The following is a 16,869-nucleotide window of genomic DNA, read 5'->3' as shown; positions in this document are numbered from 1 at the left end:
AAGTTGATTTGTTGAAATTCGCCTTCAGTTGAATTTTTCTAAACTGAATTTTTCTATTCAGTTCTGGTTTTAAATTTGTGAAATAGAACTATGTAGTTCTACACTAAAGTGAAAGTGAAGTTATTTGATATAACAAAGAACCGACTTATTTCTGCCTTTTTATTGTTTCATATTTATTTAATGTGTTTATGTTTTGCTTGAATAATAATTATTAATAAACTTGATTCTATGTGTGAAAATACATAAGGGGAAAATGCTTAAAGTTTTCTCAGCTATAGAATTGCTTTATCTTTACTATGCATTATAAAGTATGACATTACATTATATTTAAGTTTAAAAGCAGATGAGTGTCCTTATGTAAAGAAAACTGTTTTGCTTCTCTGGATTCTTTAGTACAAGATTCGTGACTTTGTAAGTTTTAACTTATATAGCTTTTTCTCTTTTATATACCTGTCATTAAACTTTCATTGGGCCAGTTGGCCTCTACGAACATCTTACTCGGCACTTCTAACCTTTTTGCTTTGAAAAGGCATTTTATTCTTTAGTGTCACTCTCTTACTCAGATATGTTTCTTTAATTTTTGGATTAAAAGTTTTATAATCCACTTTGCAATTTTCATTATCTTTCTGAGAAGTGTTCCATGCTTTAGATATTGTTGTAAATATAGTATATTAAAAATGCTAACCCTTTGTGATTATTGATTTATTTATTCAATAGCATTTATTAAAGGCTGTCTGTCTTATGGTGAATTATCCTTGTTCTCAAGGAGATCCTTACCTAATGTAAAAGATGATGCACATATGAAAATATTTACAGGAAAAGTCACTATAATTTTTGCCATTTAGTGTATGAATCATTTGTGCTTGGGAAATAATAGTTGAGTTCTACAAAAATTTGAGTCTACTAGATATATTTATAATGAAAAAGTGACAAATAAGTCATAATGTCAGTTCCCATAATCCTCATAATTAGGTAGGAGGGTGAAAGCATAGGGGCTTGGGAAGCTACAAGGGCAGGAGTAGAAAGTAAGACTGGGGAGTTCCTGTGTGACTCAGCAGTAATGAAACGGAAGATGTGGGATGTGGGTTCAATCCCTGGGCTCACTCAGTGTTAAAGATCTGGAGTTGCTGTGAGCTGTGGTGTAGGTCTCAGACATGGCTCAGATCCCATATTGCTGTGGCTATGGCATAGGCTGGCAGCTGTAGCTCTGATTTGACTCCTAGCCTGGGAACTTCCATATGCCATAGGCACAGCCTTAAAAGGCAAAAACAAAAACAAAAAAAAAGGAAAGTAAGGTGGTAAGATTGGGCAGGCGGGTAGGGGGCCTGAGTACCAGACTCAGGAGTCTAGACTTTTACATTGGGTGAATAGAATTCCCTGATGGCTTTGGAGCAGGAGAGTAGCAAGGTTAAGGTAATGATGTGTGATCATTGATCTTGTTACTATCCAGTGCATTTGGAGTTTATGAGTATAGAAAATGTGATATTTGAATTCTTTTGATCATGTACCACGTCAATAAAAAATATATTTCAGGGCGTTCCCATTGTGACTCAGCGTAACGAATCCCACTAGTACCTTGAGGATTAAGTATCCGGGGTTGCTGTGAGCTGAGGTATAGGTCACAGATGCGGCTCAAATCTGGCATTTCTGTGGCTGTGGTGTAAGCTGGAAGCTGCAGCGCTAATTCGATCCCTAGCCTGGGAACTTCCATATGCTGCAGGTGCAGCCTTAAAAAAAGCTAAACACAAAACAAAACAACAACAACAAAAATGATATACTCAGAGAATGGACTTTCTATCCATGAACTTTTTATTTACTTATAATTTATTTATATACATACTAATTTAGTAATATATCATGTGCATTGTGGAACAAAATATGGAAATCAACCAAGGATGATATAACCATGAGTAGATATTTCTTTTTTTTTCTTTGATCTTTTCCTGCGCTCCCTCAGGCATGCATACATGCTACTTTGGAGGTCAGAGTTACAGAGTACAGAAGCAGTGATATAGAAGACTATTGAAAGAATCTAGAGGTCAGATGAGAAGAGTCTGAATTAGAATGTAGCAGAAGAAATATGAAGGAAACATGGAACCAAAACACAGTGAGAAAGAAAATGAAGTCAAATATATAACTGATATTGCCCAGGAGATAGAATAAATAAGGGAGCAAGAAAAAAGTTCTGGTGTTTAAATTTAGAGTTAGCTAGTTGGCTTCCTTCTTCCTTCCCTCCCCCGATTTCTTTCCTTCCTCCCCGAAGCTTTATTGAGGTATAATTGGCAAATAAAATTGTAAGATAGTTAAAGTGTGCAACATGATGATTTGATTTATATATACATTTTGAATGGATTTCCCCTGAGTTAATAAACACATCCATATTTACCTTTTTTTTTTGTATGAGAACATTTGAGTTCTACTCTCTTAGCAGACTTCCAAGATGTAGAGTTTTGTTTGCATTCTCAAGTGTTAGTTGAAGCTGAGAGAGTAAATGTGCTACCTAAGAATATATAAAAAGGAGAAGAAAGGTATAAAGGGCAGGTATGAATGAATAAGCTCAAAGAATATGGAAGCAAAGAGAATTTTAGTGTTTACTCACAGTTTTATATCAGTCAACAGTGCTTTTCCTGTTTTGTCTCATTAAGTGCTTGTGTCACTCTTAAGAGGCAGTTGTTATTCTTCCAGTTCCACAGATGAAGTAATTTAACATCAAAGAAGTTAAATAACTTGCTCCTGTCAAGGGTCAGGGTAAAGAACTGGAATGCAGGCTAGTTCTAAGATAATTTGTCAGCTCTCCAGTAAAGGGAGCCTGAGAAGAGAAAGAATGGGAGAAGTAGAGTCAAAGTAATATAATTTCATAGAAAACAAAAATAAATGAGGACATTTTTATAAAAAATGGAGACATCAACCTTGATTGATGTGCTGTGTATTGAAAAAAATTTAGTATAATTTATGCAGTGTTTTTCAGCGGGGCATTTCTCTCCCCCCCCAGGAGACATTTGGCAATGTTCGGACATATTTTTAGTTATCACCCCTGAGAGGAATTTTTTTTTTTTTTTTTTTTTTTTGAGGCTAATGGTGTCTTGTGGCTACAAGCCAGGGGTGATGCCGCACATCTTACAGTGCACAATGTATAACAAAGAATTATTTGGCCTCAAATGTCCATGGTACCAAGGTCAAGAAATCCTGTGCTAGATTACATAGATTAAAATCCTGACTTGCTTCCTTATCTTTATGTTTTTAGGCAAGTGACATAGCCTCTGGGCCTTGCGTTAGCATATTTGTAAACATGCATAGCCATACTTGCTGACTACTTCACAGAGTTTTGAGCAATGTGAGAGATAATGTGTGTGAAACCAATTGTAACATTAACTAAAAATCACATTAAAATGTTTATTTACAGAGACTGAGAATTTTTAAAAAAACAATAAATTTGATTTGATGGTTGGATTGTTACCAGATGTAAAATATGTATTTCAAGCGGTTAAAAAAGAAAGGCAGGTGGCGACAAGTAAAGACTGAAGTTTCAGTGAACATGAGAACAGAGGATGAACTCTCAAGGCTTTAATGGGATCGAGGGAGATTTTATTACATGTTTTTTAGAATCGGGGAAGATGAGAGCCAGTTTGTAGCTGAGGTATAGATTCATTCATGGTGACAAAATTGAAGAGCCAAATAAGAGAGGAATCAGTTGCTTTCAAGACGTAGCCTTTGAAGACGTAGCTCAGTGAGGAGGGTTGGAGCCGGGGAAAGAAGCAGATTTTCTCTGAGACAAGAAAGATGGAAAAGAAAACTGGTGGTAGAGAAGGTGCATTTTTACTTTCATTTATTTATTTAATTATTTTAAAATTTTTGGCCACATCCACAGCATATGGAAGTTCCTGGGCCAGGAATCAAATCCAAGCTGCAACTGCATCTACATCACAGCTGCGACAATGCCAGATCCCTAACACACTGTGCCGGCCAGGGTTCGAACCCACACCTCTCCAGCAGTCTAAGCCACTGCAGAGACAACGCTGGATCCTTAGCCTGCTTTGCTAAGGTGGGAACTATGAAGGTGCATTTTCTAGAGGTTGCTTTTGACAGGCATTGGGGCAGCAAGCTGTGGAAAAAACCTTTTTTTTTTTGTCTTATTGCCTTTTCTAGGGCCGCTCACATGGCATATGGAGGTTCCCAGGCTAGGGGTCTAATCGGAGCTGTAGCCACCTGCCTACACCAGAGTCACAGCAACTTGGGATCCGAGCCATGTCTGCAACCTACACCACAGCTCAGGGCAATGCCAGATCCTTAACCCACTGAGCAAGGCCAGGGATTGAACCCACAACCTCATGGGTCCTAGTCGGATTTGTTAACCACTGCGCCACGACGGGAACTCCCTGTGGAAAAAATCTTTATGGGAAGATCTTAACATTCTTAGTAAATTTGAAGGCAAGATCATTGTTCAGATTAAGGAGGGGAAATGGGGTGAATTTGAGTTTTGGGAATGGGGAAGGTTTGGAGTAGCCACTATGGGACTCATATTTGAGGTTTAGCTGCAAACGAATGGATTGCTGAATCACCCTAAGAGCCCACTGGGCTTATTCAGCATGGATTTTCAGGGGACCCAGGGAGTATTATTTCATCACAATGGTAGGTAGATGGGAGGTCTAAGAGAAAGGAGGTAAGTTGATTGTAGCTAGCACTGAGAAACTCTGAGTTTGGGCTTTTGAAGGTGTGGCTATTCAGATTGATGCTTAGGTTCAAGGTTTGGTCATAATGGTCAGCTGGCTGAAGAGGCACTTAGATATTCATAGTAGTCAGCATGTCAGAGGGTTTTCAGCATCAGGATGTCAGGTGACCAGGGACAATGAAGTCTCTGTACTCATCACCCAGAAATGTGATGGAGAGAAGCACTGAGCGGATTGCTACGGTTCAGGTGGAGGAAAATCCTGGATGTTGATAAAGGCAATGAGTGGGTGGTAAGGACCATCAGTAGAGGCAACTTCGATGAATGATGAGAGTAGAACAATATTCTGGAAGTAGCACTGAGGAGCAAACTGGGAGAGCATTTTCCTTCTCTCCTGGTGAGTGAAGGGAAGCAGAGATGGAACTATATTACCTCTGGAGAGTTCTATGGAGAAGGCTGTTTGTGAGGAAAGATGGGTCCACTTAGTGTGAACTTTTGGAAGAGATATTTTTAGGAAGGGTTTAAGACATAAGATAGTTAAATTGACTACTTAATAAAACTTTCATGGAAGGGCACATAGAAAAGAATGGCAAAGGTTAAATAGCTAATTGGATTACAAATGAGAATATTTGGAGGGGTGGCTTGTATGATGAGGAGTATAGACCCAGCATGGCAGATTTAGGCATTGGTGGCAGGTTGGAGGTGTTTGAGAATGCCAGGAAGGCTGATGACAGTGTAGTCTGAGCCCAGAGGCCCAGGTGATATGTGTCTGTGCGGTAGAGCCACCCAGCTGCCCTGGGCCCAGATGACACCCCTTGAGCATCTCCTGGTGGAGGTATCACTGAGTTAATAAGATATAGGCTTCAGTATATTGAATTCCTGATGTTTTACATATACTTTCATATGCATATCCTTATATATATATATATTTGTATGTGCATATGCATATAGATGTGTGTGTGTTTGCATGTATACGATTGTGTGTGTGTGTGTGTGTGTGTGTGTGTGTGTGTGTGTATCCCTGGCCCAGCCCTACCCCACCCTCATCTCTTTCCCCAACAGATAAAAATCAGACTCAGGAGGAAATTCTATTTACCTAAAAATAGCAGCTAGCAGTTTGTTCAGTGAAATATTTTTATGCAGTTTGATTCATGTGAAGTAAATACTCAGAGAACAGAAAAATATTATTCACAATAACAAGAAGGACCTCTAAAATTTCCCTAATAATGAGTTCAGTTTTCTTTGGTGTATCTGTTCTGCCTAGGTAGCCTATAACCACATAGATCATGTTGCAATTTGGATGTATCATTAAGGTAATAATATTGGATAATTTGGTTATAAAAATGAGATTAAATTATCTGTAACTTGTAGAGCACTGCCAGTTTAAAAATAAAAGTGTAATTCACATAAAATTGATTATTTCAATCCTATTTTCTTGTCTGCTGTGTTTGGTACATAGCATCTGAGCAGCTCCTTCAAGAATGTGAGTGAACAAACAAATGCCCTTTTGAAGCAAAACCGCTGGATTCACTGAGAATAATCAGGCCTAAATTTTCAAAGATGACTGCAGTTGGTACAGCCATAGACATAGAGGCAACCATTGTTCTCATATTCTCATGTACAAATTGGGCAATTGAGCATGCAAATTGCAAATTGAAAACGAGGCATGAATCGACAGTGTGTGTGTAAATGTGCACCATGCTCCATAAATGGCTATGTACTTCAGATGCTGGTTTTAATAAGACCAAGGCAAGAATGTGCAGCTGGCGAGTCTGTTTCATTTCCTAAAATCTTAAGAACCAAAGATTTTAAGTGACGATTTATTTGGAATACCTAGCTATGATTCTTATTTACTTTTTTTTTTTTTTTTGGCTACAACTTGGGAGAGTCAGGGATCACAAATAATATATTTGAAAGTTATTATCTATGATGCTTAAACATGTGGTTCTCTAAATTGGGCAAATAAAGATAATAATATTAGCTTCTACAGTAACATAAGCAGAATAGTTCAGTCAGAATTCAATTTAGATTTGGTCTACACAAAGTGTTTCAGAAAGATCAGAGATAGAAAAGGCTTACTGAACCTTTAAAATAATTGAACACTAGTGCTTTCCTAAAATCATTTCATCATGATATATCATTTTTGTTTGAAGATAATTTATGACATTTTATAAACCGGTTTATATATATTTCAAACATTTAGTTTTCCTTTAAAAATTTTCTTTTGATTTAATTAAAAGTTCTCTATATGCATTAATGATGATCTCCTATTATATTATTCTTTCGAAATGTTTGTTTTGTTCAAGATGCACCAAAATGTTACGGCTTTATAATATTTTCATTAGTAACTTAAACTTTGAGTTTGTATACCTGACAAATAATATCTATTTTATTAATACAGCTTTCTGCTGGAAAAGTGAAATTAAAATTACTGAGGGAACAGCTTCAAGGTAAACAGTTTGCCACTGTATTATTAGTTGCTGAAGATATAATTCCTTTTACATTTGAATTACATAGAAAATTTAAGTGTTAGAACAAGAACTGTTCATGCAGTATAGATTCTAAACACAAAAATGATAACTCTTTATCTTTGATATTCAAAATATATTTTATCTATTTTGGGGGGCACTTATGTCAAAAATCGACTTAGTATATGATTATAATACTGGTATTTTTGAAAAGCGAAGACTTTGATGATGTTGTTCCTTAAACTTTAATATAATCTTTTAACCAGGAAGAAAATTTTATCAGTACAAAATTATAAATTGAAAATTACTCTGGGAAATTAAACAAATGTTGAAATTTCTTTAGATTTTAATAAATTATTTGAAAATGGCAAATACCAAAAGTAAAGTTTGATTTTACAATAATTCTAAAAGAAATTAGATTTTTAAAATAAAGTATAAATGCATTCAATTGAATAGGTAGGATAATTTGATAGAGCAAGTTATAGAAATACATATGACATTTATTATAGAAGTTGTTCTGTGTTGCTTCAGTTTGATGGATAGATGGCACTGAATCCTATAGGAATCCTATTAAAAGCATAGTCTTTAACATTGTGTTACTTTAGTTCAATTACGTTATTTAATTTCTGTTTTTTAGTTATTTAGTTCAATTTCTGTTACTTAGTTCAATTCGGTTTACAGCAGAATGGATACTGGTGGATTTGTGTGACCCTGTGGTTGCAGGGGGTGGGAGAGAGGACCCCCCGGGAAGATTAGACTTGGCTACATGCCATTCTTCTTGGGGCAACATATTTAAATACTGTTTGGGCATAATTTCATTACTTTAACAGAAAAATGAACATCATATTTTAATGTGATTGATCTGATTTTTTTTTCCTTTCAGAGCCAGTGAAAGAGCCATTTAATTATAAAATGGCAAATTCTTCTGAAAGTGAAAAACCCAAGATAAAAGGGAAGGTTTGTGGACAGTGTGAGACCAAAGCTGCTCTGCTAGTACGTGCACTGTAATACCATCTTAGAACAGAACTTTTACCTGGGCTCATACACCCCTCCTCACTTAACCTGCTTTGGTAGCCGTGTCCTTTTCCTTCGTGACTGTTACTAAGGGTGGAGTGTGCAGGCTGCCAGGAAAGGCCAACACTGCACAGTGCACTGACTCTCAATCTCCCATTCCCGTTAAGGACACCACCTAACCTCCTCTCTCCCTCGGATCATACCTGTCAGCACATAAACATTCTGCAGTATTTCCCAAACCAAAACCACACCAAAAATTCTTCTCTGGTCTCCACACCTCCCTCTGTATCCCTATAACACTTCTAAAGACTTGTCTTCACTTGCTATCATTGTATTTCTCCTCCCATTCTCTTTTTTTAATTGAGGTGTAATTTACTTGCTGTGAAATGGATAGATCTTTTATCTATCCCCATCACGATTATAGATTACCCCATAGGGTTCCCTTGTGCCTTTTCCAATTAACCCCCACAACAAAGCCAGTCACAGTTGTGATCATTTTTAGCAGCTTACATTTAGTGGTGCTAGACCTGTTCTTGAACTTTATATAAATGGAATGCTATGGTATGTATTTTTCTGTGTGAGACTTTATTGGTTTTCTGTATTCTTGACCCCTTAACATGAGAGTGCCACAGAGCTTAGTCCTCAGACCTCTTCTCTGGTCTATTTATACTTACTCTTTAGGTGGTTTCATCCACTCTCCTGGCTTTAAAGACAAATTCTATTTTGTTGGTTCTCACATTTACATCTCTAACTCACACCTTTCCTCTGAACTTTCAACTATACTGCCTAATCAATACTTCTACTTTAGTGACTAATAAAAATTGCTAATTTTACATGTTCAAAATTCAACTTTTGAATCTCTCCATCAAAATGTCTCCCCCCAAGTTCTCCTCATGTCAGTAAGTTCAGCTCAAACTTTGCTTATCCTGGTGCCCTTTATAAAAGAGCAACAACTGAGCTGTACTCTCTAGTTTTGTGAAGCTGCCTCATCATCTGCATAACGTTTATCACTCTTTAATGTACATTTATTTGTTTGCTTTCCACAAACCTACAATGTAGACTTCATGAGAGTAGGGATTTAGTTTTGTTTGCTGCTCTGTGCATATCGCTTAGACTTATGCCTACAATTTAATAGATTCTCAACAAATAATTGTTGAATAAGCAATTTCTTTAAAACTTTTCTGATATTGAAAAAATTGTTATAATTAAAGATAACCAAAAGGAAGCTCTCCATTATCTTTTGCAAATAAAATATTATATACACTTAAGAAGCAGTTTTCCCCTTAAAGAATTTGATGATTATAATTAATATTTATGGATTACTATAACTATTTATTATAATTTCAGAGAACTTGCCTATAATCCCTTCTGATTTAAGATTGTATTACCAGCCTTATTTCATGGCAGTTTTAACTGAGCTCAGAGAGTTGGAAGGCTCTAATAAAGAGCTAATAATGTCAAATATAAAACCCTGGCTCTTGGTATAAAGCTCTTACTATTATATCATACTAATTTTTTTCTTGCTTGATATAATGATGAACAACATTTTAAGAAATTTTAACAAATTATACCTATCCAGAAATGTTTAGAAAATATAAACAAATGCTAATATTCCTGAAGCTTGAGTATAAAAGCTAAAAGGGACTTACTGGCAGAATTGAACTATTGGGAGTCCACTGCTCATGATCTGAAAAAGCATTTGCATAGGAGCTCTGAGTCACTATTTCTTGTGAATCTTGTTCTGTGTAGAACACTGTTTAAAGGCCATGGAATTTCAACAATACGGCATATGGAGATAAGGCTTGACTAGCTTGGAAATATAGGCTCTGTTTTTCCAGAGAGAAGGAAAAGCAAGTGAAGGACATCCCAGACAGAATAAATGGCATATGCCTTGGCTGGAAAGCAGATGAGAGTGATGAAGTGTGCAGTGATTACAAAACTGATTTTCCTGAAAACTATTGAAAAATAGATGCCAGGATTTAGTCTGTAACTATTCCTAAACAATTTTACCAAGATTTTAAGAAAGCGTGTTTTTCTATTTGAAATGCAAATGACATCCCACATTACTTGTTAAAGCACAACAAGTTTTTTCAAGAATTCAAGTGTGGCAGATATAATGACCTCTGCAGTGGTGAACTCTGAGGTTACCTTATGTTCTTAGCTTCCATCGTCTAGATGGTTATGCTGACTGGATAATCAGACTGAACCTTTCCGTATCTTCATCAGGGAAAATTATGTAGGGCTGGGAGGTAGGGATTAATAGCTTACATTTTGGGGGTTTGAATCTCAACTTTGCCTGTTGTTAGCTCGATGACCTTTAGCAAGTGACTTAAATCCTTTATATTTCTCTTTCCTCATTTGTAAAATGGGATAAAACAGGTAAGAGTAGTCTAGAGCTCCAAGTTGTTGAGGATATTGATTAATGTGTATGGAGTATTTGGCATTGTATCTAGCACATTGAGAGGAGATAGTAAGTTGTATGGCTTTTGCTGTTGGCACACGGTGTATACGTCTCATTCATATATGTTTATAGTAAAAATAAAAAAACTTCAATTTCCAGATTTCTTATTTTTACAAGAAATTCCATGGGCTTTGGGCTGTTTCTACATGACAAAAGTGAAATGGATAGTTTAAAAGTACATATTAATTTGGCAAATGTGGATAATTTAATTAAACTCAAATGGATTCTGAAGGCTTAGCATAACTGATCTAGCCTTGATCAAATTAAAAAGATATTTGCTAAAACTGCACTTGGGTATTCCATCATCGAAGAAGCATCTGTGGTAGGATGGGGCCCATATCTACATTTTTAGTATGTTCCTGCCAGTTATACAAACTGCCTAAAAAGATTTTCCAGTTCGCGGTCATTTTAACCCAATTTGAATCCAAATATGCTTGTATAACAAAATACTAAGCTTAGTCTGCGACTCCAGCTTTGATCTTCCAGTACATCATTCGTTTGGCTACTTTCATTAAAAGTCTGTTGTTAGCAAATACTTGGCTTAGAATTATATGCTGAAACTGACTCTCCATCCTGTATATCACACTGTAAAAACAGTGTCAAATATTTATGAGAAATTTATTAAGATATTAGCAGATATATTGCAGAATACATTTTGAAATCTGAATTAATACAATGATATTACCGTATATTTAAGTGAATAGCTTTTTATTTAATTTCACACTTACAAATTATGGATTTCGATAATGCTTTTATCATCATTTCTTTAAGAGACTATAGTTCTTGAAATAATAGTTGAAAGCCTAGGACTAGTTCCCATAGTAGGGATAGTATTTGTTTTTCTTCCACTTAAATTAAAAACCAGTCCTGTGTAGTTAATCGCATTTGAAAAATACATTTGGATTTTTTTTTTTTTTTTTGTCTTTTCTAGGGCCACTTCTGAGGCATATGGAGGTTCCCAGGCTAGGGGTTTAATCAGAGCTGTAGCTGCTGGCCTACACCACAGCCACAGCAAAGTGGGATCCAAGCTGCATCTGCGACCTACGCCACAGCTCACGGCAATGCCAGATCCTTAAGCCACTGAGCGGGCCAGGGATCAAACCCGCAACCTCATGGTTCCTAGTTGGATTTGTTAACCACGGAGCCATGATGGGAACTCCACATTTGGATTTTTTTTTAAGTTTTATTGATGAATACTTGATTTACAAGGTTGTTATAATTTTTGCCATTCATCAAAGTGATTCAGTCTTACATATACACATATCCATTCTCTTTCAGATTCCTTTCCCACTTAGACTAATAACTACCTGACCATGCAACCATTTGACATATTGGATTTTATTTTCTTGCAGATTTTATCAAGGATTTTCAATAAATCATTAGTACTGCAATTAATAGTCCCTGGTTATTAGTAATATGGGTCATGGGTAAGAGCTCAAGCTTTGAGCTAGTCTCTGGGATTGAAATCCTGGCGTGTTAGCTGTACAACTGGACAGATTCTCAGTCATTATGTTTCTTTGTTGCTTCATCTAAACAATGGAGGGACAATGATCATGCCAATCTCATGGAGCTGCTGTGAGGATTAAATGAGATGAAACATATGAAACCTTAGAATGATGAGAAATTGCTCACTGAGTATTGTGGATATTGCTATTTATTTATTTATTTACTTATTTATTTGTCTTTTTTGTCTTTTTTAGGGCCACACCTGCAGCATATGGAGGTTCCCAGGCTAGGGGCTCAATTGGAGCTTTAGCCACCGGCCTACACCACAGCCACAGCAACGCCTGATCCAAGTCGTGTCTATGACCTGCATCACAGCTCAGGATTAACGCCAGATCCTTAACCCACTGAGCGAGGCCAGGGATTGAACCTGCGTCCTCATGGATCCTAATAGGGTTTGTTAACCGCTGAGCCACGACTGGAACTCCTGTTATTGTTATTCAATTCTACTCTCTTTTTTTTTGATTTTAGTTTCCTTTTAGTTCTATAAAATGTCTTAACACTTTTAACCTTTTTTTTTTAGCGTTTTCCTGATTATTTTATATTTAATAAGCATAGCTACATTATTGTAGGTAACTGTATCACCATATGGGGACTTACAATACAATTTTTAAAAATTAATGGACTCTGGTTGGGTTTTTAATAAGAGTTTAGTCTATTTTTCTTCATCCTATACATTCTTGAGCCTTGTTACTCACTGTGTGGTCTGCATCCTGCAGCTGCAAGGGCATTACTGGGGAGCTTGCTAGAATTCAGGGTTTCAGGTCCCATTCCAGACTCCCCAAGCCAGAGTCTGTACAGTAACACAATCCCAGGAGATTCATATGCAGAGTACAATTTGAGATGTGTCACAGAATTGCACACATCAGCTACCACTGTCCCATACACGGCAGAGGAAGAGCCTCGTTTGCGTCACCCCAGTCTGTCTCAGCTGCTTTATACTTATAATTCTCTGACAGGAGGAGAGAGACAGGAGAGGGAAGAAATGAAAGCGCCAACAGAAATACTAAGCCCTCATGCTTTCTTATTCGTGGTTACTGGTTGTTCTCAACCCAGGCTAAACTCAAGGAAATGAGGGCTATTAGCATTTGCACTGTTTTTGTCCTACTGTAAAGGGTGTTGGAGTGGCTATACAACTGCACAGTAGTAATTACTCTCAGTAAAAATTCCATTTTCTTTTCTCACTCTCATTCTTGCTTGATACCATCATAGATGCAGCTAGGTCACACTTCTCAACTTATCTTCAAATTTAAAAAATGACATTTTAACATCATAGAGAATTTGCAAGATAAATATAAACTTGTCCATAGTCATTTCACCAGTCATAAACATTGCTGACATGTTGATGTAGTTCCATCCTGTTTTTTTCTTATACTTTTTTTTTCCTTTGAGGAATCTTCTAAGAAGGCTTTTGAAACCACATTTTGAGAATCACCAGTGAACCAGTGCCTTTGAAAGAAGTCTGTGGGGATTTTTGGGTACAAATAGTATATATACCCTTTGAAAATAATTGTGCCATGTAAATTCATACAGAAAGATAAAAAAACTCATCGCAATGAAGTTCTTTTGGCCCAGAGATAACACTGTTTAGTTTTTATCAGGTTAAGAAGTTCGATCTGAGGCTTCTGGGATTTTTTTTTTTGTATTTTTTGTATAGTTGTATTTACAATGTTGTATATTTACAACTTGTATAATTGTATGTTACAACTTGTATAGTTGATTTACAATGTTGTGCCAATTTCTGTATAGTTGAAAAATTTTTAGTGATTTATTCAGAAATTGTACATACATATATGCAACTAACACATATATCTCAAACCTACTTGTAACTTTTATATTTATTTTGCTATGAGAGTTATTAGAGTTTGTAAGTGAATTTTTCTCAGTTACATCTTAACTGAAAAAAATGATTGTTTCGTTTCCTTGGGCTTTCAATTTTGCTGACATACTAGGTGTGTAATTTGAGAATTAAAGGTTATAGAAAAGAGTTCTTTATACAATTTTTTCTCAAAGTTATATTTTATAAGATTGTATGATTTTTCAATATCTTTTAAGGTATGCCTTGAATGTGGAGAAGATTATTGTTCAGGATGCTTTGCTAAAATTCACCAGAAGGGGGCACTAAAGCTCCATAGAACAACTCTTCTGCAGGTATGACTTTAAAATGCTTTACTTGTGGTGTATTTATAAAATGTTTCAACACAAAGATATTTAAAATATGTTTAATTATCTAGAATTTAGGATAATTTACAATTAATTTCTAAAATTCTATTATGTACAGTCTTTACATACAACTTAAATTTATTTTACTGAACACTAATAGATTTTATTTTGCTGTACACGTTGTTTTTTAATATAGCTCCTGAAGCACTTAGCTTGATTAGCGTTTTTAGATTATGCATTCTCTCTATGAACTTGACATTTAAAAATTAGACAATATTTTTATCTATTGTGGTTTCAAATGAACACATGATTTGTTTTAAGTATTATTTCTGTCTAGTTTATAAATAGAAATCTCTTGTTTTCGTCTCGTTTATTTTATTATTTATTTATTTATTTATTTTTGTCTTTTTGCCCTTTCTAGGGCCGCTCCTGTGGCATATGGAGGTTCCCAGGCTAGGGGTTGAATCGGAGATGTAGCTGCGGGCCTACACCACAGCCACAGCAACTCAGGATCCGAGCCACATCTGCGACCTACACCACAGCTCAGGGCAATGCCAGATCCTTAACCCACTGAGCAAGGCCAGGGATTGAACCCAAAACCTCATGGTTCCTAGTCGGATTCGTTAACCACTGAGCCACGACGGGAACTCCTGTCTCATGTTTATTTAAATAAAATAGTTTTTTATTTGCTCTCCCCCATTATTGTTTAAATAAGCTTATCTCTCAGGTTTCTACTTTTCCTCCTATATATATATCAAAAGCTTTTATTTATCCTCACACAGTCATTGTTTTTTGAAATGCCTAAACTCAAATCTTGTCAGGTGGCTTTAAAATTCTAATACTTAAACAATAAATATGGCTAAAGTCAGCTATAACATTATACCAGTTATATTTAACGTATTGATTTGTCATAGATTTCATTTATTGTACAGTAATTCATTCAACTCATATATATTGAATGCCTTTTAGGCAGCAGGGTTAATGCTAGGCAGTGACCCTACACAGGTGAATAGGATCCTGCCCTTAAGGACCCGGAGATAAAAGTGAGAACCAAGGGCCTTGTATAATGGGTTAAAGAATTTAATATTATCTCATGGGGTTTAATATTATCTGTATTTAGAAGTGTCACTGGTAGACGTCAATCTTTACATGTTGCTTCAACATATATGTGTTGGTAGCTCTCGTGGATGCCAATGACTGAAGTCATAATAACCACAAAACATAAAATTGACCTCACTTATATCAGTATTTACCAATGTCAGTTACTTTCGAATAGCTACTCAGTGTTTAGCGCCTCCTGGCAAAAGTGATAGAGGGAAAAACAAAAAAACCATCCACCAACTACTCTGCTGCCTCAGAAGGTATTATACAACTGGATGGTCAAGGTCATAGAAAATGAAAATTAATGTATGTAAAAGGGAGTATAATTGTTATTATTATACAAATAATATGGAATATAACCAAAGGCACTCCACTTTAAGGATAAGGAGTATAATTATCCCACTGTGAGGTCACATTAGAATTTTCCATTCAGTGATTTGTTCACATTTCCTGAATTATCTCTCAGTGAATTTAGGCACTGAGCCAGTGTGTGGAAGATAAAGAGAAAAATGAGACATGGCTCCTTTCCTCAACTTCAATATTTGGCCTTCAAGTTTATCTAAGTCTGGTTCTCTGTCTTCCCTTCCTTCCTCTCTCTCTTCTAGCCCTCTGTCCTTTTCTGTCTCCTTCCCTCCCTTCCTCTCTCTGTCACACACACACACACACACACACACACACACACTCAATTTCAAAAGACAAACTTTGCCTTTGTGATATGGTTTATTGTTGTCCAGAGGCAGATATGACATGGGTCAAACCATGCTTACTAAAAGCAGTGAGACATAGCGTATATATACTAGGCATGAGCATTTTTCTATTCCATGTTAGTATCATTAAAACAGAAGTATTCTATATGTTAGCATAAAAGGATATGATCTCTGTCAATTATATTCTTGAAGGTTCTAAATGTGGAATTGATGGGGAAGTAAGAGAATTATTTATTGAGCATAAACTTCATCCCATCCCATATCACATTTTCTAGTTTTGGTTGCAGAAGAGGAAAGGTTGGTAAGCCAGAAATAGTAGAATGGTATTTAAGTTCCTAGTTAATCTCAAATTGTAGACTATGCATTCATTCCTAAAAATTAGCATAAATGAATTTCATAATGTGAATACAAATCAAAGAGCATAGCAAGTAATAATGAATGCTTGAGAGTTTTTTTTTCCAAAATATAGGAGTTCTTTTATGTATATATTTAAAGTTAAACAGTGGTAAATAACTATATATCTTCTATAATCATGTTACTCCTCTGGATTGCTGTCTGGTCTGTAGAAATCAAAGGTACCACTTGGTGCTTATCTTGAGGATAGTACTGGGAAATTCATTGTCTGCTAGGGATGTCAAATTGTGAGGCTAAATCATAGGAAAGAGCAGAGACCACCTGTATTGAGAGCTAAACATACATTGTTGTTGTTCTCCTTAATAGAACATGATTTCACTCACCCAGATTGCTAGGTAATACTTTGAAGGATTGCTAAGTAATTATCTTTTC

At 36.0% G+C, this 16,869-nt stretch overlaps 1 protein-coding gene across 5 annotated transcripts in view; it reads left to right on the top strand.

The window, feature by feature from the left end:
- ZBBX (zinc finger B-box domain containing) overlaps positions 1-16,869 on the top strand; it is a 117,704-nt gene that overhangs the window by 13,761 nt on the left and 87,074 nt on the right. For all 5 annotated transcript variants that reach the window (XM_021069757.1, XM_021069754.1, XM_013982177.2 and 2 more), the window contains 3 exons: positions 7,068-7,116; positions 8,018-8,127; positions 14,168-14,263. In XM_021069757.1, coding sequence (XP_020925416.1) covers positions 7,068-7,116; positions 8,018-8,127; positions 14,168-14,263 — 255 coding nt within the window. The remainder of the gene's footprint in view (positions 1-7,067; positions 7,117-8,017; positions 8,128-14,167; positions 14,264-16,869) is intronic.

This window comes from Sus scrofa, chromosome 13 (genome assembly GCF_000003025.6).
Source record: "Sus scrofa isolate TJ Tabasco breed Duroc chromosome 13, Sscrofa11.1, whole genome shotgun sequence".
NCBI lineage: Eukaryota > Metazoa > Chordata > Mammalia > Artiodactyla > Suidae > Sus > Sus scrofa.
The sequence above is the reverse complement of the archived record's forward strand: the minus strand, read 5'-3'. Positions and strand labels throughout refer to the sequence as shown.